Here is a 23,385-nt window from a genome sequence, read left to right as displayed (position 1 = left end):
GTAATTGAACAGTATGTTGCCTTTACTCAGTGTTCGGTTTCATTTTCTTTTTGAATGTAGGATACCAATCCAATTTTTTTATTCAACAAAGAAATGATCTTGTGTGAACGTCCACCAGCTATCCCCAAAACCACGTTTTCAGCAGAGAATGAGATGGAATTGAAAGTAGAAGAATCTCTCATGATGCCTGCAGTGTTTCATACAGTAGCATCACGGACACAACTTGCTGTGGTAAGTAAATTCTTACTGTACTTGCACACCAAAGGAAAATAACCTTTTTGTTATTTGCTTGATATAAATTATGAAATAGTTTGTTCAAGATAGTAAGAATGGCATATTAGTGATGATGTATTTTTTCAGAGCCTTTGTCTGAAAGTTTCAAGGGAAGTATTGAAATGTGCATGCTTCTTCAGCATGTTCAAAGCTTCTTTCAAAAGCATATTGTAATACAGCTTTATGGATGCATATGTTTACAGCATTTACAAAATAAAAGCAATCTGGTTGCTTTGGACCCATGCCTTAATGCTCTGCCTTATTTTCAATGTTTTCAGTCTGCCTCAACCTGAAAACAGAAAAGTTACTGTGGAAACATTGTTAACCCAAGTAGAAAATTAGCAGTATAATTTCTAAAAGCACCTTGCTAAGCTTCTGTTTTCATCTTGTATATCTAAACAACTGGTGAGGAATTAATAAAACTAAGCTTTCTTTTCCTAAAATTCAGGTCTTTCATTCTTGAGTGCTGGCTTTTACTTGCATAGAAAGCAAACTTTGTCAGAATTCCAATTTGATTACACCTGTATTATTCTGATAGGGGGAACCAGCTCCCTGCAACATGGTCAGTAAGATATCAAGTGTGCATGCAGTAGGAACAGCTTGAAGAGAGTGACACAATGCCTTCAGTTGCTGGACTGATTGCTTTTCTTAATGTTAGGAAATACTGCCCTCATTTTCCTTTTCAAATTTTATACTTCAATGCATTAAATATTTTTCATGTCTCCAAAGATTATTATTAACTTCTGGCAGCTGGTAGTGGGGGAACGGTTATGTGTAGCACTTAGCACAAAACCAATAGTAATATGTTTTCAGCACGTTATCTTGGTAGTAAAGTTTCTTAGATTCAGTGAAGACTTTAATGCAGTCCAAAAGAATATTTAGCACTTCTAGTGGCTGGTTTTTAGTACCGTACAGCTGAATTCATAGAAAAGTGTTCAGTCTTGCATATATAGTACAGGGTTTTCTGTTTTCCCCCTTGGTCTCCTGACCTGTCAGGAGGAGGAAAGTTAGCCTGAATAATCTGACCTTGACATACTTTCTGATTTAAGGCAAGGATTGAGTCCAGTAGGCTCTCTTCCTTTCTCCACCACCTGTTGACAGTTACTGCTGACTTAGTAAATAGGACCTTGAGTTATTAGGGATCTGTGAATCATATGACTGTCATACAGAGAAGAATGGATATCGATGCGAATTCAGCTAGGAGTGGGAGGATTTCATCTATGTGCCTCGAAGAGTGTGAGGATTCTGGTTTTAGCAGCTGAAACTGAAAGTGCTTTAAAACCATTTTCTGTGAGGTGTTAAGAGGATATTATAAAAGTCAGCAAGACTGATACCTGTTAAAGGTTTAAAATTAATTTGATATGAAAGGGGGCTGTAGTAATTACTATGGTCTTTGTGTTTGTGCTTTACTTAGGGTAATGGAAGTGAAAGGTGGTGGTACCTAGTCTCACATTTCTTGTTGATATTTTATCTTCTTTCTTCATCCCATCTCTGATTTTGTGCTCTTGAAGATTCTCAATTTTTGTTTTAGTCTGGTGAACTTAGTATACACTGATAGAACAGATTTAATTCCTCTCGAGTAAGCTTTTTATATTCCAGGAATTTTATAAAAATTACTCCTACTTAGACTTGAAAAGAATTATTAGTGCTATATTCTTTTCCCCCTTGATTCTGAAGAATGTATTACTATGCAGAGCAAGCAAGATTGTTGCAGTGTTTCTGCTTTTAAATTAATTATTTAGATCTTTACTGGCTTGTTCTGGTGGCAAGTCTTCTGTAAGGGAAGCCCATATTTCTGAAATACTCTTAAAAGTCTCTGCATGGAGTACAGCTTTTATTGGCCAACTGGAGCTATAATATCTAGCTAGTGACTGAAAAATTTATCTAGAGAGAGTGATCCTGAGCTGATTTGCAAGAAGAAAATAAATCTTTCCATACTTGATGGCACTTATATTAATATTATTATGGGATGGGGGGAGGAATTTAGTATTTAAAGGTCTATAAACATGGATCCAGGTAGAATGGAGCTTTTATTTTTAGCCTGCGGATTTACTTTGAAAAAGATTATTCTGTTCCCCACTTCTTCCAGTTCTTTCCTCCTTGTAAAAGGGCTACAATGGTAGTAGAATCTTTTGTGAAAAACTTAAAAATTTATTTAAGGATTAAATAGGTGGTAATATTCCTAAATCTGATACACCTTTACACCCACAGTTAATTTTATCCAAGATTTTAAATCTTTCGAAACCATAGGCTCTGTGTTAGGCTGTGAAAATGCATTGGGTACTTCTTTGGGAGGTCGGGGGAATGACAACACCATCGTGTATGGTGGGAGATTAGTAAATAGGCTATCGTGACTTTAGATGTACCAAGGTGTGAAAACTGTATAAAGGAGTATTGCAGTATTGTACTAAAGCAGTTTTTCATGATGCCTGCTTGAAGCATATTGAGCAGTGATTCAGAAGAAACTGAGGGAGGACTGAGGGAATGTGGTTAGAACATTAATCTTCTTCAAGGTTCACCGTAAGTCTCTTGGCTGGGAGGAAGAGGGAACACGGGATATTAATCCTTCTTAAAATTGATTAAGATCTGGGGAGAGCTAGAAAGGCTCTAAACCTCTGTAGTTGTGAGATTGATGCATCCAAAGCCACACTGAGAGTACTGTATGGGAGACTTCCTGCAAAATGGGCATGAAAAATCTGCCTTAATGATCCAAGCTTTGTCTTTTTATTGATTTTTAGAGAGACAGTAACCTGCTTTACCAGAAAAACAGAGTGACAGTACTTGATGGAGAGTTTTTGCCTGTTGTAATTATTTAGGGTAATTTAATTAAATTTAATTAGTATTTACTACTAATACATGTACTAATACAGGATAAAAATGTTTTGTATTAGGAAAATAAAAGTTACAATCTAAATCATTGCTTATGATAGAAAGCCTTACCTATTCTTGTCAAAAATAAGAAACAGTGATGTATAACTATATAAAAGTAGGGGAAAATATTTGATAGCTACCAGTTACTATTTAATTTGGTATCTCTTCTGGTGAGAAGATACACAGTATGATTTTAAAATCAGACTTGATATGAAGTTGTAAACAGCATATGAAATAGTTAAAAGTTGTTTAGAAGATGGCTGCTAAGTTACTGTGCAAGAGCTCTTGGTTATCTCTTACACCTCATGCCCTATGTCTACTTCAGTAATAGGCAAATTCAGAGTGTGGAAGATTATGAATATTTCAGGGTGTGAAGACTTTTATTTCTATCTTGTTTGTCCCTCATTTTAAGCCTGCCTGAAAAGTGTTGAATTTAATAAAATTTTTTGGCATCTGTGACTTGAACTGTATACTACTTGGCAACTATGCTGTACAACTGTATGAAAGGTGGTTTTTCTACCTTACATTATTTTGAACCTTGTGGAGAAGGGTGGACAGATATTTCTGATGCACTTTCTGATGCATACTTTGTATACAGCCTTTAACGTTTTTCACAATAACAAGTAGTTCTAGATTCTCCTTTAGCAGGTACTTTTATTAATCCATGCTTTTATTTCCTCTCCATTGTTTTTTGCCTGTCTAAAGCTGACCATTATTTTCAATTCTGCTTTTGCTTTCTGCATTTTTTTGCCATAATTTTCAGATACCCTTAGTTACTATTCAGGTATAAACAAAAGTAATCTTTTAGTTCACAGTGGAGGCCCTGGCATTTTTATAGCCATTTGTCCATATATGTATAGGTATATGTAAAAACAGCGTTGTATTTTTTTTATCCAATTGAAACTGATTTCATTAACTTAGATGTAGCATTTTTTAGATTTTAATACCTCCTAACCAAAAATCATTCCTGTAGGAAACTTATTACTTCCTGTTTGGTTTTCCATGGTACTGTGATTACCATATCAAGATATCTCCATCTTTTTTTCTTTTTGCTTTCATGATTTTAACATCTATACATATTTTCTTCAGTTCCTGTTGATTACCTGAGATCTCATTATGTAGAATCCACAGTATAAAGATTAGGTAGCTTTAAAGAAGCTATGTCTGTTACCTTAACTTGTTCCTTTGCCAATTAAACTGAAATTCTTGCCATAGATTTTGTCACATATGGCACAATGTCTTTGTTTTATAAACTTTATCAGATCCTTTTTGGTCAGTGTTTGTTGCATTTACTGTCTGGCTTTTAAATCTCAGTTAAAGCAACTTTCTAAGCCTGTTTTCATTTTGTCTCCGTATACTAGTTTCCCTTTAACTAAAACCTTACCTTTGATGTCTGTGCCTAAAGGGTTACAGCTTGCCTTTTACAACTAGCCTGGTTTCCCACCTCTCTTCCAGTTCAGCAGTTTCGTCCTTGAGCTACAGTATGTGGATGATAAGGTCCACAGAGTGTTTGCAAAAAGTTACGTACACAGCAGCTTAGGAGAAGACAAGCTGTTCCCGGCACAGCGCATTGTGCAATAAACTACATTGTATGAGTCTTGTCTAATCTTGTGGTCTTTTAACACTACTGCTTAAAATAATTTCTGGTAGCTTAGCCTTTAGGAAAGGATTATTTTTATTTTTTATTTTTTAGTGATCTAGCTGAAGTTCCCATGTTATTTGTCCCAGAAGAAGGATATTGGAAACTTGGACTTTCTGTTAGTGGGTTTCACATTTCATGTGATACTGCTGCTGTCATCATCAAACTGTCAACTCCAGTCAGTTTTTCTTTGAGAAGTGGGAACGAGGATGAGAAAATGCGCAGTCATTTCATTTGGTTGCCTAAAACCATGGCTGTAGTCATAGTACCTAGATCATTCTTGGTTTAGTTCCAAACGCTTCGTAATACTTAAGCCAAGAACTAGAGTCATACTTCCTGAAAGCTGCGTATCTACTGCTTAGAGAAATGCTCTTTTGCTTCTAGAAAGCTGTTTTGACACCCCCTGGAAAGAGTTACTTTAAAATTTTAATGTTCTTTAAGTTATTGTAATATTTGTAACAATTGTGTAGCTAAATTAATGCTATTCATTCTTTTTGGCTGATTTATTAGTCTAATAGCCAGACACGCTTCTAGCTCCTCCACAGAAGTCCAGACTTCTTTGTAACTTGGATATAGTGATTAATCTTGTAATCTTTTAAAGTAATTGAGCTGGGTGGGGTTAAAAAGGAGTAAGTTTTAGTTTGCCCTAAGGTGTACTAAAAGATCTACCCTATGATATACTAAAAGATACAGCATTTGTTTGGGTTGGCCTTTGTAACCAGAACTGCTAGATCAAGCTTTTAGAAAATTCACCAGGAGAAAAAGACTTGGGTGGCTTGGAATCAAGCTAGTAGAAGTTATCACTTACCTTGTACCATGGTTTGATTCCCTGGCTGTGGTGGTTTATGTCAGCTTCTCAGTATTTTTTTTTTTTGGTGATAAATTCTGTCACTTCTCCAAGCCTGCTTTTAATGTCAGAGTGAAGAGCTAGTGAAAACAGTACTGAAGAAATTCATTAAGCTATGACTTACAGAATAAATTATTCTGTATTATGCTGATGAAATAACATTTCTGAGTATGTAATAAGTCATGAACTGTGTGGACAAGTGTCCAAAGGACGCATTCACCAAAAATGACCAATATTAAAGGAGAATGGAATAATCAGTTGTCTTAATGAAAAGAGAGAAATTGCCATGAAATATCAGTCTCCCTCAGTGAAGTTAACTGTTCTAATTACAGGCTTTAAAAGCTGAAATCTTGAAGTGGTTAATCTAGTATCTTTACTGAGTTTTAGTTGGAGGTGTATGAGTTAGAGATAACAGTCTTGGTTACTAATTTTGGTAAGCAAGATAACGGTTACCTTTTGTGGAAGCGTTTATCTGCTGTTACAGTGTATGGGCGTGTGTAATTTCAAGGATCTTTTTTGTTGGCCTGAGGTTGATTTTTTTTTTAGGGTGACTGAAACCTATAAGGAGTCCTTTTTACAAGATTTCAGACACATGACAATAGAGGACTTTGATGACTTGTTTCCTTTTACCACAGGGTTGTAGAGAATGGAAAGAACCCTGCATTTCCTGAGAACTTTTTTTCTTTAGAGGTAAGTCCAAAGCCCACTTAAGGCAGACCTTCCCTGGATTTTTTTCATTCAGATTAGCAGAATTACGACAGTAGGATGCAAAGACAAAGTCTTGAAATTGATGGGAAACACTTTACCAGTTAATTTCCATTTTAGATGAAATGTACTTTATTACTTCTGCTGATTTTGACTGAAACATACTAAACAGAAGTAATTACAATCAGAAGAATCACCTAAATTTAAGTTACGATGATCAAGGGAAATAATTCAAGTAAACATTCAGTTAAAGCACCGAGCCAAAGATAAAAATCTTTCTGGTGGGCCTGTGAATTTCTTGACAAATTACGAAGTGAAGGTGCCTTTTTTTACTCTTCAGCATAACAGCAAGTTGAGATTAGCCTGGGTTTGTCTAATATTGTACTGGTAGTGGTGCTTCTTGAGGTCTACATTCCAGTGGTACGGTGAAGCTGTCAGTGTTCTAGGTATGCTGGTATGGCTGAGTAAGATGGACATAGCTCTCTACAAGGCAACTGCAAGTTAATTTTTGTGTGCTGTGAACCGTTGGGTGTCTGCCAATTACCCTTGAGTGGATCTGTGAAAAATCAATGACAAAAGCAAGCCTGTTGTTAGGCAGGCTTCATTTTCTGTGCTGGAGCTGGCAACTTTACAGAGAAGTGTTAGAACATATGTTGGATTGCAGGCCTTTATTTATATGCCTGACATAATTCAGGTTTTAGACTTTATTCATTTAGCAGAGAGGTGCTTAATTGTTTTCTGCATACAGACATACTGGTTATGTGAAATAGATCGGTCTTGAACCTTCTAAAGTAGCCTGAGGAGGTCTTCCCAGAAACGTTGTCTGTGGAGATGGTAGGAAGAACAAGCCAAATCACTTGAAGATGTACTTCAGTGGTGATGGAATGATAAGAAAGATATATTTGTGTAGTTTTTAATTTAACTACATTTAAGCTACGTAGATACTCCAAAGGAAGCAAGAAGTTTCACCACTTCACTTTCTTGCTGTACACCCTCACATTTTGAAAGCAGGGTTGTAGGATTCACTGAAACAGTGTGTTATTCTTAACCCTTCCATGCAACAATAAAAAATAAAAAATGGTTTAACATAATGTTCTTGTTCCCTGCACTGGTATCTGCTTAGTATCATCTAAGACTGAAGCAGTTCTGATTAGGTGGACAAATAGTTACTGTATGTGGTTTGAACTTTGTTAGAACCATCTACTTGGACCCCCTTGAATTCAGAGTAATATTCTTTACTATTTGAATGTAATGAGCTTATTTCATGATACTGCCTAAGGAACCAGAATCAAAAGCAGTACTGGGTTCCTGCGGACTCTTAATTGCATTCAGGTTCATCCATGCAGACAAGAATTCTACTGCTTGCCCCCCACCACCGAGAGAGAATTTCTTTGGCACTTGGGATACGCATGTAAAAATAACTTTGGGAGGATGATAATATGGAATGCTGTTGTAACATCTTGCATATGTGCCCTGAAACAGTCATGTCTCTGTTTAGTTGTACAATTTGACTTGTAGTGTATTAGCTTACAGGTAACTTTGAAAACGTGTTATTTGAAAGAAACTTAGCTGTGTTTTCAGGCTAATGAATTTTGAGCTCAATGTTAATTCAGTTTGAGCTCTAAATAGTTCAGGAAAAATCTTTTGTCTCTCAGGATTGTATTTATGATTGCTTTCATAAGGGGATATTTTGTTGCAATGTCTGCATCTCCTGTGTATACAACAAGGAGCTGCAGGTCATCTGATAATGAATACCTGGTTGAATACTTAGACAGCATTGGTGTGTTTTTATATAGCAGTTCCTTTGGGCATGTCTCATATGACAGATCCTGACACTTATTAGAATGCCCTTCTGTTACATGGTTTCTGAAAAATAAAGAAATATTAATTTGCCACTCTGGGAAATACTCTTGTTTACTCTCACTTTTTTAGGAGTCAGACTGCTGGGACAAGCTTCTCATTTGGTTAAATTTAGGCAAATTGCCACAGGTTAGACTCCTAGATATAGAGTGTCAGTGCTGGTCATCAGTAGTGTAACAAGTGATCTCAACTGTAAATTTTTTTTCTCCCTACTAAAATTTGGTAACTTGTGACTTCTGTTTTGTGTTTCACAGAATCATAGAATGGTTTGGGTTGGAAGGGACCTTAAAGGTCATCTTGTTCCAAGCCCCCTGCCATGGGCAGGGACACCTTCTGCTAGACCAGGTTGCTCAAAGCCCCATCCAACCTGGCCTGGAACACTTCCAGGGATGGGGCATCCACAACCTCTCTGGGCAACCTGTTCCAGTGCCTCACCACCCTCACAGTAAAGAATTTCTTCCTTATGTCTAAGCTAAATCTCCCCTCTTTCAGTTTAAAGCCCTTACCCCTTGTCCTATCACTACATGCACTTGTAAAAAGTCCATCTCCAGCTTTCTTGTAGGCCCCTTTAGGTACTGGAAGGCTGCTATAAGGTCTTCCTGGAGCCTTGTCTTCTCCAAGCTCAACAACCCCAACTCTCTCAGCCTGTCTTCATAGGATAGGTGCTCCAGCCCCATTTTGAAAGTGTTTTGCTGAGGAAGCAACCTTGTTAAAAACTAAAATCTTAAATCGACAATGCTTAGATTCTCAGTGCAGCATCAAGAATAACGTATAATAAAGCTTCATAGGACAACTCCAACTTGTAACTTTTTCCTTCCAGTGTAAACACAATAAATAGATCTAGCTAAAAAAGCAAACATTGGCCACTAATTAAGAGTATGTCTCAGGGCAGAAAGTCTGGTCAGATTAAGCCTAGTATGTACATTTCTTTATTGCACGTTAGAGCTGTGGTATGCTAAGTGAGTTTGTCCAAAGGAAAATAGAACTAACAAAAGCCTCTACCCAGAGCTTTTAAAGAAGCATTTTTTAATTTTTTTTTGAGGTGGGAGAAGTCCAGTCTTTATTTTCCCTGGTAAACTGTGATACTCACTTGAAGGAACTGCATAAAAAGACTTTATGATCAGTTCTGATTTTGTAGATGGCTTATATTCTTTTAGTCTTCAAACTGATGTGTGGTTCTGCATATGCTCTCGCTTCTGGAATTACTGCCAGTAGGTTGGAGGGAGGTTGACTTTGGGAGGAGAATAGTGTTTGTGAGTTGAAAGTAAAATGCTTGTGTACATTCCCAGGAAAAACATTAGAACACAGTGGGGACATTCACTTACCTTTTCAGCTTAATATTATTGATGTATTTTTTTAGTATACCTTCGGGTAAAACAGCCTGTTCTTTGGGTTCGTAATACGATAGTTGAAGAAGCAGTAGTTCTGCTTTTTTATATGCTGTGGAATTTGCCTTTGAGTAACTTGTATGCAAAGTGAATTTAAGAATATAATAAAAAATTGATCAAGTTGTCAATATTGCATTAGTTTATGTGAATTTAAATTGTGTGCACAAACTGGAAGTAGTCTGAAGAAAATGACTTGCAGATTTCGGTGCTATCTGGATACTGTCCCAGTTGTGTGTTATTGGGTGATTTTGACTTAGGAAGTGAGAGCTCATGCAGCACGTAAAATAACTGTTCTTTTCAAACCAGAAATCCTTACACTCATGTGCACAGAAAGTGACCAAAGTTTGGAATACAAGATAACAAATACTATCTTTACTACAAAGTGATAGAAATTTGTAATAGCTTTTGATTTCCTTGGAGTTGCATAATTTTTGTATATTTATTGTTCATCTGCTAATAGCTTAGCTACCAGTGATTTGAAGGACAGTGGAATTTTGCCATGCTGCTTGAGACAAGGCTTGGACTTTTTTAAAAAAAAAAAAAAAAAAAAAAAGAGGGTGTTCATAACTTTCAGGTTTTGTCAGTATTAATTCTGAAATGTTTGGATGAAATGCTCTGCATTTTTGTGGTTTATTTCTAGAAGATAAGTGTTGTTGGGCTCTAAATTTTTTTGTGTATGCATATGTGCTGCTAACCATGTGTTCAGTAGCAAATGCATTCTGAAATATACTGATGTGTTGGGTTTTTAACACTGCTTTCTCACTGTATTTGCATAACTTGTGAGAAAACCATGCATGGAAAAACAAGTACTATAGCAGAGGAAAGTTATGTGTTCAGTCCTAGTTTAACAGTATGCTCAACCTGCAAAAAGTAGTAAGATTTTCTTTCTTGGAGGATAGGTAGATAGTAGGACCCAACATACAAGTATGCTCAGGAGAATATTTTTCTGTGTAGTATATTATTGATAAAGTATTGAGCTGAAGGATTTATTGTATGGCTTTTGTTTTACTTCCTTGTACTGGTGTTTAAGTAGCAGGCCTTTTGAGGGGAACAGCCTGTTTTCTTAAATTGGTAAACTTAACTAGTAGGAAGAGTAACTATTTTAAAACTTTGGAATTGAATATAATAGGCATTGCTGTTAGCGCACTTTTAGTAAGATATGGTACTTGCCATGTGTAGGTCTCTTCACTCTGTCAGGTTGGGTGGTAATTAAATTCTCACCTTATGGCAGCAAAATGCCTTTGTGTCATCCAGTTCTTTAACAGAAAAGCTTCCACGTTTGTTTGCATATACAAAGTTTCAGGCTGTGTTTTAGAGTTTTGTGGACACTCTGCACTGCTTCTCATTGTGTTGCATCTGGTTTATTAATCAGTGGAAGACTTCAATTAATTATCTGCCTTGCTGTTTTCCTCATGCATCTCTTCTTGCACCTGATGCACCTGTGCTTCTGCTGACTGATCCTGCAGTTTATTGTCTTGTTCTGAGCTTCTGCTTGGCTCATCAATAGTCTCCTCCTTAATGGACCTTGTTTGCCAGCTCCTATCAGATTAGTACAAGCATTATTATTCATGTGTGTGTGCACTGAATATTTTATATTAGCAGCATTTAATTAATATTATAAGGGGTTTTTTGCAACTGCAACTTTCACCTGCCTGTTTTGAAGATATTTCTCAGTAAATAGTCTATATGTTTTTTTGTCATCTAATTAAATTTTTTATTTAGAATACAGGAAGTTTTGTTATTTTTAATGAAGTTTTAAGGTGTACAACCTTCTAGCTATGTAAAATTAACACTTTTTTCTAAATGTCTGATGTTTTCTAAATGTCTCACTTTAATGTTTTATACAGTTACTACAATAATAACCTGAAGTGATTTGCATTTTGTTGGATTTTTTTTTTTTGTAGGAAATGTATGAGGTTGCCAAGAAACTTTGCTCCTTTTGTGAAGGTCTTGTACACGATGAACATCTTCAGCATCAAGGCTGGGCTGCCATAATGGCCAACTTGGAAGATTGTACATACTCTTACCAAAAGCTACTTTTCAAGTTTGAAAATGTATATTCAAGCTATTTGCAGTCCATAGATGATATCAAGTTGAAACTTACACAGTAGGTTTGCCATTAAATTCAGCCTCAACCTCCAAAGTTGTATATTTTAAACTTTTTTTTTTTGAGTGTTCTATGTTTGGTGCCAGTTTTAATTAATCAAGCATATATTTGTTTGATTGTGTCACAGAGAACATTCTTTCTGTTCTGCGCTAGTTGTTTAACTGACTTTTTTTCCTTGTATTCATCAGCACACAGAAACCTGTATTGAATTACATGGAAGATACGCTCGTTAATGAACAGCTGTTTAAGAGCTGGAGTCCTTCCAAATGTGCACTAGAAATAGCTAGATAATAAATTCAGACATTAATCAATGTTTTTTAAATACATATCTGCACTTTTGAATTAATTGTTTTTTAATACACTTGAGCACATGTTAAGAACGGTGATCTGTGTTGAAAGTATGAAGTCATAACAAATTTTGGGTGCATATGTGTACCTTTGAGGGGGGTGTGTGTGTGCGTATGTGTGTGTATACTTGTATCATGCAAACTCTGGATGTTACTCCAAGGAAAATATTTGACATCCTTCTGGATGTTATAGTATTATGGTGTTTCTCGGAGTCCTTTGCCTAATAGAATGTAAGTGGATGTTGGCTACTTAAAGAAATAAAGCATAAATATGTTTTACCTTTATTAAAAAAAACCAACGAAAAACAAACAAAAAAATCCAACAAAACTTGAACTTCATAGCTTTTACCAAACATATAGAAACTGTTCAAACTCGGCAAAAGTAGTCAGCCAGAGAACACTCAATCTTTGCTAATAAGCATTGGTATCCCAGATTGGAATATAAAAGTCCCAGTTGTGTGTTTAAAAAAAAAAAAAAAGGCATGTGTCAGTTTATCAAACTGTCCTTTTTTTCACTGCATTATAAACACAAGCTTACTTGGAAGTTTAGAAGAGTTCATATTCAGCAGGGGAAGAAAGCAAAAATTGTAACTTTTTTAGCTATGCTTCCATGATGTTGATACTGAACGCAGTATTTTGAAAGGGTAGTTACCAAATTCATTTTGGAATCTGCTTCAATTCTAAAATAAATAATACTTTATATTATGGGTGGTTTGTATCTTAAGTTTTTATGTCATATTGGTATTGGTTTCTAGCTACTGATGTTTTTTTCTTTTCACCCTTTTTAAAAAAGCTTGGGTTCTGCTGTTTCTATCATGGCCAAGATACCACTGCTGGAGTGCCTAACGAGACATAGTTACAGAGAGTGTTTAGGAAGACTGGATTCTTCAGCTGAGCATGGAGGGGCAGAAAGCGAAGAAACTGAGGATGGGAAATCTGCTGAATTGGTGCTTTATTCTGATATATCTAAAATGAACAATAAATCAATGTTAGCCTCATTTTGCAAGTCGGTTGAACATTCAGCTTTGGAAGGCACAGGTCCTGAAAATGTAAAAGATGATAAGGAAACTGGTCAAAATGCTACTGTCCAGGACATTGAAACAGCAGTAGAATTGAAAGATGATGATCAGCCTTCCTTCAATGTGTCTTTATTAGACTGGATAAATGTTCAAGATAGACCTAATGACGTTGAGTCGCTGGTCAGAAAATGTTTTGATTCTATGAGCAGGGTAAGTTAACAAGTTCTTAAAAATCAAAGTATATTGCATTGAATATTGCTGTTTATTTTCCAGATGCTGGTGCTTTTGAAGTGACTTTGTAATTTGTTTCTCAGATAACTTTCTGAATGGAGACCAAAGCAGAGACTAGGGGAGGGTGAGGGTGTAGGAAGTATTTTAAGAATTCTTGAGTGTTAGGAATTTGACCTTAAGGAAAATGTATAATTTCACAATTAATGCTTGTTATCTTGTTTGTTTCTCAAAGAGCAATTCCTGTTGGAAAGCCAGTAGCTTCTTGTAGTGTGTAACCAAAGTGACTTTACTGCTATTCTTTCTTTGCCTTTTTCATAGAAATTATGCTTATAATGAAAGTAAACATTTTCCTGGACCAAAGTTAATGTTCTTTGTCTTAAAAATATTGAAGCCTTTATTAAAATGTAGGACAATTCATGTGGTTAATTGTGATAAATTTACATGATATATTTATGCATTCCTTATATAGCTGATACAGATGTGCTCAGAAGAGCCCAACATGCCACTTTGTATTTCTGCTGCTGGTAGAATAAAACATTGCTCACTTTCTTTACTTTCCAAATTATTATTTTAACCAGTGAGCATTATAGGCTTTTAAAATCCTTTTGCCTAGAGCTTTCCTTAGATATTTCCTTCCTTCTTTGCTTTCACTGTAACTTGTATTTCTTACATTGTCTAGCCTTTTTTGCATATGTGTAATTTTATACTGTTACAACTCAATATACCTTGAACAAAGAAAACAATTTCTGTTGTCTTTGACACTTATTTCCTCCGTAAGGTAGGATTGGAAGACTCAGTTATGTCTAAACCCCATCTGTTGTAGGGAACACTGAGGCAGTCAGTTCTGTACATGGATTTTTTGATTCTGTCTTAAAAGTAGTTGGAGGATTGGGCTTAACATTAAGGGCTGCTTAAGATTTTGAGCTGTCTAAACTTTAGTAGTACAAAAAAGGCTAAGAGAAAGATTGGACTTTACAAGTTTTTTTTTCTTTAGCAAAAACAATATTCAATTTTGTGTGTGAAAGACTTGCTGATCGCTGAAGTCTGAGACAATCTTCTGTCCTGTTTGTTCAGTAATGCTACAAGGTGCTTTCTACTAGTTTAAAACAACAATAATAAGACCCAGTAGTTTGGTTGCAAGAGAATAAATTCACTTTCTACATAATATCAACAAGGCACAAATGTAATGTGTCTAAAAATCAGTATTTTAAGAGACAGACATTAAACAGTTGCTTCCAAATAAATTGTAGTGATACTAAAGATACAAAAATGAAAGAAATAACCACTTTAGTTAAATACTTATTGTACCTTTTTTGATCAGCTTGTAGTCTTGCCTGACATACATCACGTGTTTTAGAGAGGCTGTCTTGTAATTGTGAGCTTTCTGTCCTTGCCTTATCTAAGACTAGTCAGAAATCCTTTGTTTCAACTATTGTAATTGTTTTGTATCTTAAGCTGATTTTTGTAGGGAAAAAATGTGATTGCTCTTGCAAAAATGAAGTTTCTTTTTTTTTCCCTTGGCATAAGCAGAATTGGCAGGTAGGGAAAACGCTTTAGTCGGACTATTCTGCCTGCCACCAGAACAACTGTGATCAATTTTGATCTATTTTGGTTCACAAAAACCCCAAAGCTTTGACGTAATGTGGTAGTTCCTAGTTTTCATTAGGAAAACATTAATTTAATCTAGTTTGATAGCAGCACAGACAAAGGATTGAATCTTTGCCTACCATTGATTTTAGAATGTTTGAAAACAGAGTTGTCCTGTAGTTGAAAAGAAAATACTAAGTAAATATCTTGCAATACAATTGTTCTTTCAGTATTTACTTGGGATGACACTTTTAACATAGCAAGCTAGAATAAAATGGCACTAATTTTTTTTTATTGTTTTTCCTGCATTCTCCCCATGCCCTTTCCTTCTTTGAAATATGAACCATACAAATGGTTTGTGATTGCAATTCTTCTTTGAAACTCTGAATTCAGGTAAGATTTTCATGAAAGTGTAACATATCAGAGTATGAGCTTTATATTTTTGATACTGGTAGACTTGGCAGAACTGGTGTGTTGCACAGAGCGCTGCTAGGTATCTGGTTCTTCTAGCTTCTAGGTGTTTCTAAAAAATGATGCTTCTAACTGCAGAAGAACTTCTAACCTTTTACTAGGTTATAGTAAAAGCAGTGGGTAAGTAGGAGCTGACCAGATATTTCTGTTAAGTGCTATCTTAGCCACTTAAATAAAAGGCTAGAAAAGGAAGAGGCTTTTAAAGGTGAGGAGAGCAATATTATCTACCAGTGAAAGTAGAGCTGAGTGCTACAGACGCAATTAGGTCAAAGAGGGGTTAAACAGAATGGATGGAAGAAATAAATTACAGGGTGGCATGAGAGGAATAGACATTCTTGGTAAAAAGAGATAAAACACAACTAGTTTATGAAGGTAGAAATAAAAATACCTGCCATATTGTTCTTTAGTATTTTGTCTGTTAGGAAACTGTTCTGGGTTTTGCAGTGGAGTAATTCAGGATGCCACAGACAAGTAATCCTGAATAGGATGGCAATGAAGATGATCATATAAAACCAATCTGGTTTAATCCCACAGACTATTTTTATTACTGGTTCTTGAAAATGGACGACTCACTTGAGAAAGACCAAGATTCATAAGACCATTTATAACATACAAAAAATTAGCCTTTGCTGTTTTCAGAGAACTTTGACCTATTTTGTCACATTTATAACATTATTTATTCTGAAAAAATCTGGGATAATTACCAGTTTTTCATACTTCCCTTTGTGGTCTTTTGGATGGTTTGGGTTTTTTTGTTTGTTTGTTTGAAGAGAATGAAAGACCTATTCTTTGTAGTTGCTCCTTAATTTGTAATGCTTTTCCTCTTCAGATTCTTCTTTCTATACCCCAGAAGAGTGTTTCCAGAATGAAAAAGTGGCTGTGTGTGAAAGCTCTTATACAGTTAAATAATAAATTAAGGGGAAAATAGTACTTTTATTTATGTTAATATTGAGTCATATAATTGCATTTTTGCATTTATAATTGCAATTTTTGAGGGTTAATTTGTATGCTCTGTAAGTGGCATAAACCCTGCATGTTAACAAAAGAAGCCAGTGCTGTGACAGCTAGTATGATCTCATAGGATAGTGTCCTTTTCATTAGATTCCCATGTAGTAGATGGCATACTGTAACCATTTTGGATAAATTTGGGCAAGCTTGTTCATATTCTGCTAGCACCTCATGACGCTTACTGTGTTCCTAACTAATGCATTCCAGGTTTAGACTAAACTCAGTCCTGCATAAGCTATTGCAATTACCTATGTTGTTTTTAGAACTAAGGAAATAAAGACTGTCATTAATTTCACTACTCTGAAGAGCAACCCTTAATATCTGTGGACATTGTTAACCTCTTTGTTTCAAACACTTTTTTTCTGGATAATGGCCTGTGAAGAAATATGATTAAACAATTTAAAAAATGTGTTTTTATTAGGAGAAAGATTAGCAAGAAGTATTACAAATCTATTATTTACTTGTTTTCCAGTTACTTACAACTGATCTGCTTGTCTAAGGAATCAATTAAAACATTCATTTAGTGCGAAAAGGCTAATGGGTTTTGCAGCTTTTTCCCATCGCCCTCCCTACTGCACTTTCCACTGAGTCACATTCATCACTTGTTTTGATTGTAGCTGTGTGGACTCTCTTTCAGGGTAGACTGTGTCCATTAGCTTTAAGCTGCCTCTTCCCCCTGCACCCTGCCTTGTATCCTCAACTGATGTCCCTTTGCCTTGTAAGGACCCTGATTTCTATGACGGCCTGGTTGGAATACTTCAGAGAAATTCATGCTGTGATATAAAATCCACAGACTCATTAACTTTCTGAAGCAGATGACAGATGTACGCACACACTAGATTTTATAAAAAAAAAAAAGAAAAGTATTAAGGTTATAAGAACTCATTTACGTAGCTCACATCACCTTACTGCTAATATTTATTTTATTTATTTTTTTTTTAGCTTGATCCAAGGATCATCCAACCCTTTCTGGCAGAATGTCGCCAAACTATCGCCAAACTAGATAATCAGAACATGAAGGCTATTAAAGGCCTTGAGGATAGGCTGTATGCATTGGACCAGATGATAGCAAGCTGCAGCAGACTGGTGAATGAACAGAAAGAACTTGCTCAGGTAATACATATTTGTGTGTGCAACATTGGAAGATGATAGATTTTTGCTATGTGCCTGCTGTTAAAGAATACAGTGAAACAATTCCAGGTCTTAATGCAAGATAGTTTTCAGTATACCACACTGGAGATGCTCAAAAAGGTGCTATATTCGAATAATTTGACACTTAAATATTAGGTTTTTTTATATCTTGTGGACATGTTTTCAGCTCGTAACTCCAACAACCACATTAATTTAAATACTTTTTTTAAAATATCAAACTAGTTAAAAATGCAACAGTGGGTGGTGGACAGCACTGGAACTTAAATATAGGGCTTATATTAATGTCCCTTCACCTATATTGGAGAAAAAGTCACTGTACAAAATAAAAGCCTTACTTAAAATATCCTAGACTTTCATGCACTAGGAATATGCAGAGCTGTAGTTCACTGCAACTTTGTCAACTGCATATTAAGCTGTATACTATTATAGCTAAAGTATTTCTGTCAACATTCTCTTGGTTATAATTTGGAAAAATATTTTTAATTCCAATTCGGCCAATCAGCATTCTCGTAAAAGCACCAGTGTAAAATTGCTGGCTTCTGAGATACGCCAGTATATGGTATTGTTCCTGGAATAGAATGCATCTAGTTTATTTTCTTTTTAAAAGTTAAGTTTTTTCCTGGATGGGTAAGAATTACAATATGGTAAAATTTAACAGCTTTGAAAATACCTTTTAAGGTATGTCTTGTTGTGTAAAGGTATATCTTGTTAAATCTAGTGAATGGTTTGCCAACAGGTCGTGCTGTATTAGTGTAACATTTTGCACATTAATGTAGAAAGCTGCTAATAAAAATAGGATCTGATGACGATGTCTATAAACTTTGTAGATATTTATTTTAAACCTTATTTGAAAATAGATGTGTTTAATGAGTATTCTTAGCATAAAGAAAAGAAAACATCTGGCTTAAATATTACCTTAGTGTGCCTGTACATATCTTTGTCAAATCTGTCTGAATTCTACCTGGTTTACAGCTACATGTAAGAGCAGACAACTTTTTGCCAATGGTAGACCATCAAAGACAGCCTGTAGTTTGCAGTTGCTCATATGCTGGAGACCAGTATGCTGTGAATTGATTCATCTTTGCTAGTTCATCCAGTCTCATTAAATGGAAGACAGAAGTGGAAAAAACCTCAGTAATGGAAAGGGAAAATGGTACATGAAATTGGCATAATGCCCAGGTGGCATGTCCTGAACACTTCCTGTCACAGCAACTAATTAATTGTTTTGTTCTTAATATGTTGTCGTCTTCTGACATTTGACTAGATGCAGTCAAACAAATACAACCAGACGGTTGGTGAGCTGCTCCACTGTCCTTTTATCCTTTCTCTTGGTAAGGTTATTTAGCTCATGTGCCACTCCATGCAGTTAGCTTTTCTTGTTCTGAGGGGGCATGTTTTATTTTCTGAGCTGTAAAGGGAAGTTATGACCCTGCTGCATTATATACTTCAGGAGTTAGAAAAATTGGGGACCTTCAGGTTTGAGTTGTGGAGGAATTTTCTGTTTCTATAAATACATTTCTGTAAATGTTAAAACAGTTAGAAAATCAGAACTTCAGCTGGAGATATAGAATAAGAGATAAGTGGTTAAATTTAATTTGAAGGGAAGTACTGAGTCCTTGGTAACTTGTCACTCAACGATACAGGATCAGGGAATAGGTAATGTGCTTAATGGTTGATCACCAAGCTCGTAGTGAGGAGAGAGACTAGTGTGTCTGCATGAGACTGTCATTTGAAGTGGTAAGAAATTTGATTAAAGACCATTTTAAATGTAATATATATAGCTTCTGTGGTTTTTTTGTTGTTTTTTTTTTTTTTTTTACATTACAGTGCCATATCAAAGCTTCTTTATTAAATACGGTTTCTGTGAAGGGCTTCAGTTAACTTTATACCTAAGATTGTCCTTTATACCTAAGATTGTCCTTTAATGCCTTGTTTGCAACTGATAGTATGTTAAAATCTCTATGTGGTCATAATCTGATGTTCAGATTTTCACCATTACATCAGAGCTGGGACCGTAAAGAAGGTCATGAGTTTCTTATTTCTGCTTGCACATTTGTATATTATTAGTAGAAGTAAGTGAACAATGTTGCCTCCCTGTCTTGGGGTGGTTAGAGCCCCATTTTGAGGAGCCGAGAACTGGGCTGACAGTCATGTAGGGCCCAGGCTTCCCACTGCATCTTCTGGCTGGTATATGAAGGTGGGTGCTACCAGTACTTCTGGCAGCATTGTTTAAAAGTGGAGCCTGTCTTCAGATAATTTCAATGAGTAAGTTTTAGAAGTAAGCTTGTGCTTAATCTTAGTCTTGCAGTGTTTATATTGTAGGCCAGTGCTAAATCCAAGGGAATTTAGCATGATGGAAAAGCTACTCTTCCATCCCTACGCTTGGTTGCCCAATGCAGTGAGTGGTGGTTTTACCTGTGTTTTCCATCTTCATTTGCATGAAGAGCCTACCTCAAGTTTACCAATTCCACTTTTGAGTGAGATACTTAAAAGTCAGTTGGAAAGATACCTTGTTGCCCTGTTTAAATGCTACTGTAAATTTAGAATTTGTACCTTTTGAAGGCTTGACAGAGACTTTAACTTTCAAATCTTCATCATCATCTTTTCTTTTTATAAATTGTCTATTCCTTTACTTATGATATAGAGGTTTTTAAGAACTGTCAGATAGAATGTGATAGTGTGTTTAGTTTTTTGTTGTTTGTTTGTTTTTAAGCTTCAGTTAATGAAATGTTCATGGTTAAACAAGTGATTAAGTGTACTACCAGATGCTTTTATTCCTTGATTTTTATAATTGAGTCTTAGGAATTATTTTCATACCAGTTTTAGCAGTTGTTTGGATAGTGTTTGGAAAAAATTAGATGCTTGTAAGATATTAGAGCTGTTATCATGTGACTCATTCAAATGATAGTCTGCATAGATATCTAAGAAGAATGGCAAGGTACAAGGGTTTAATTATATTTAAAAATATAGATGAGGACTTGTGAGCACTACCTTTAAAAGTACACAATTTGTATGATAACTGTTAATAGTGGTGTTATCTGAAAAAAAACTCATACAATTTTCCTTTACATCACATCATCCAGCAGTGAACTGTTTCTGTTCATAAAGTGGAGGTACTTTATAGAACAAGAATAAGGAACGTCTCAATGGTAATCCAGTTGGCATTTTTTGTACTGGAAGCTGTAGGCTTATTTTCCCCAGGCCAGAAAAAGCTGATGTTCTATCCAGAATTTGAGTTGACTTTCTACTCCAACCTCAGTTTCATTACTAAAATTCAAACCAAACTTATCCTATGGAACAAAGCCATCTGCTGTTAGGCGGCCTCATGGCTTAGTTAATTTGCTTGTTCCTGATTTAAGATTTCTTTCGCTTCCACTCAGCCTTTTCAATTAACTACCATTAAACAGTTTAAATTTACATCCCGAGTTCTGTAGCTGAATAGTGGATCTCTAGCCCCTGACGTTTAATATGGAAAGCTGCTTTGTTAAATTAAAAAAACTATTTTTCTATGTGGAAGCTGTGATTTGTAACATGAGCATATAGAATTGTGGTCAGTAGGTGGCATTATGTAATAAGAGTATGCCTCTAGAAAATTTGGAGCCTCTCTAATCTTTCAGTGTGATTCTGCCCAATAGCTTATCCTTTCCAATATATTCTTGTGTTTGATTTTACTTTTTTTTAATTTCCCTATGCCCTGATTTTGGCTGGGGTAGAGTTAATTTTCGTTCTAGTAGCTGGTATAGTGTTATGTCTTGGATTCAGTATGAGAAGAATGTTGGTAACACGCTGATGTTTTCAGTTGTCACTAAGTAGTGTTTATACCAAGTAAAGGATTTTTCAGCTTCTCATGTCCAGCCAGCAAGAAGGCTGGAGGGGCATAAGAAGTTGGGAGGGGACACAGCCAGGGCAGCTGACCCAAACTGGCCAATGGTGTATTCCATACCATGTGACATCATGCCTAGTATATAAACGGGGGGGAGTTGGTGGGGGCGGATCACTGCTCGGGAGCGAACTGGGCATCAGTTGGTGAGTGGTGAGCAATTGCGTTGTGCATCACTTGTTTTATATATTCCAATTCTTTCATTGTTATTATTATTATTATAGTTATTATTTTTTCTTTTCTGTCCTATTAAATTGCTCTTATATCAACCCACGAGTTTTACTTTTTTTTTTTCCCTGAGTGAGCAGCTATGTGGTGCTTAGTTGCTGGTTGGGATTAAACTACGACACCCTATTAGTAGCGTAGCTTTTCAAAACATCTTGTTATATCCAAATGCATTTCCATCAATTAGGTTCATAGAACCTCTTCTATCAGCTCTGTTAAACATAGTAAAAAAACTGGTTGGCAGGTGGCCTTCTTCATTCTGGGCTTGTTCTCCTTCACTTGAAGTTATTGGGAAAAGTACTTTGTCACTCATATTCTGTACTTTTATTTTCCTCCTGCTTCTAATTACATCAAAGAAAACCTTAGATTTATAGGTTTATAGTGATTCAGGGTCTTCTCAGCTGCTTATTGTATCACTGACTGCATTCCCTGTTGATTGTTTGAACTTCAATCTAAAATGTTTTTATATTCTTTATTGCTTCTTCTTTGACTTGGAAATATTGTTGGGAAAAATCCATAAAGGCATTATCATGCCTGTTTTTCAGGACCCTTAGTTTGACTGTGGTGCTTATGTCATGAATCCTGTCATCTGATCAGGGCTATAAAGGCAAGAGCTTTTGAGAACAATTGATGATTTAGATCTTGGATTTCTCTTTATTGGGGTTCCCCCCTCTTTTTTCTTTTTTTTTTTTTCCCCTCAGTTTACTGCAGTTTTTTCTTAACTGGCCTTTTTCTAGTATGCTGAAATTTTTCTTTCTGATTTGCATATTAGGGTAACTTTAGTTTAAAAGATGGGTCCACGGATACAGAAGTGGCAGAAGATACTCAAATTAATAGTCTTTGGGAACTGAGAGTAAAGCTAGAAGGGATTTTCTAGCTCACTGCATCCAGTTTTGTGTAACTTCAGGCTCCATGCCATGTGATTCGTTTAAAAAGCTTACTGAGCTGCTATTTAAAAGCAATTATTTTCTTGACTTCTCTATTCCTGTTGCAAAGCTGTATAGAATCTGATTGTCCTAATGTTTATAAATATCCCTTAATCTCAGATCTGAAAGTATTCTTGGCTAGTTTAAATCTATATGCTCTCATGCCCATATTGCCTTTCATTTTGGTGCTTGGCAATTCCCTAACGATTGTCACAGTAGGTTTCTTCAATGCCTTTTTCTTCCTTGACTAAACAACCCAAGTTCTTTTGATGGGGCCGTCCTCTCCTTCATCTCAGTAACAGTTCTTCGCACCTTTTCTGGTTTCCATTCACTTGGCTCAGATAATACATAGAGTTAAAAAGCTTGCAACTTGCTTTTGTTTCCCAGAGTGTCATCACTCATTCAGTACATAAGTTGCTGAGTTCAGTAAATGGTTGACTCTTCAGTATTCTCTTCCATCTTCAGTGTACATCATCTTCCTTCTCTTTTCATTACACTTAATGTATTGTTTGATACTTTGATTTCTGTGCTGTTCTCACTAGGATATAAAAATTTATTGCAGGCTTTGCAAATGTGTTTTATAGCATCTTACGACAAGATTGGTTTACATTCAATATCAAACCAGTAACGACTGGTTTTATTTTTCAGCAGTTTTGTATAACTCTCTATGGTTTACTGTTCTCATCAGCTTCAGAAACACTTAAAACTAATGTCTGGTTTTGAATTCTTTATTAAGAAAACAAAGGGTCAATAAACAAGTTTGTAGAACTACAGAGTGACCACTGTGATGTTCATGTCAGACATGATATGAATGTGGACAAAATCAAAGCTAAAATTGGTGCTGTTGAG

The 23,385-nt window shown here is 35.7% G+C and overlaps 1 protein-coding gene across 4 annotated transcripts in view; it reads left to right on the top strand.

Annotated features, from left to right (window-relative positions):
- RB1CC1 (RB1 inducible coiled-coil 1) overlaps positions 1–23,385 on the top strand; it is an 82,190-nt gene that overhangs the window by 19,202 nt on the left and 39,603 nt on the right. For all 4 annotated transcript variants that reach the window (XM_069779330.1, XM_069779331.1, XM_069779328.1 and 1 more), the window contains 4 exons: positions 61–231; positions 11,488–11,690; positions 12,831–13,266; positions 17,296–17,466. In XM_069779330.1, the coding sequence (XP_069635431.1) occupies positions 61–231; positions 11,488–11,690; positions 12,831–13,266; positions 17,296–17,466 (981 nt within the window). The remainder of the gene's footprint in view (positions 1–60; positions 232–11,487; positions 11,691–12,830; positions 13,267–17,295; positions 17,467–23,385) is intronic.

The sequence above is a fragment of the Haliaeetus albicilla genome, chromosome 3, assembly GCF_947461875.1.
Source record: "Haliaeetus albicilla chromosome 3, bHalAlb1.1, whole genome shotgun sequence".
NCBI classification, from domain to species: Eukaryota; Metazoa; Chordata; class Aves; order Accipitriformes; family Accipitridae; genus Haliaeetus; species Haliaeetus albicilla.
This window is presented reverse-complemented; position numbering and strand designations above follow the sequence as displayed.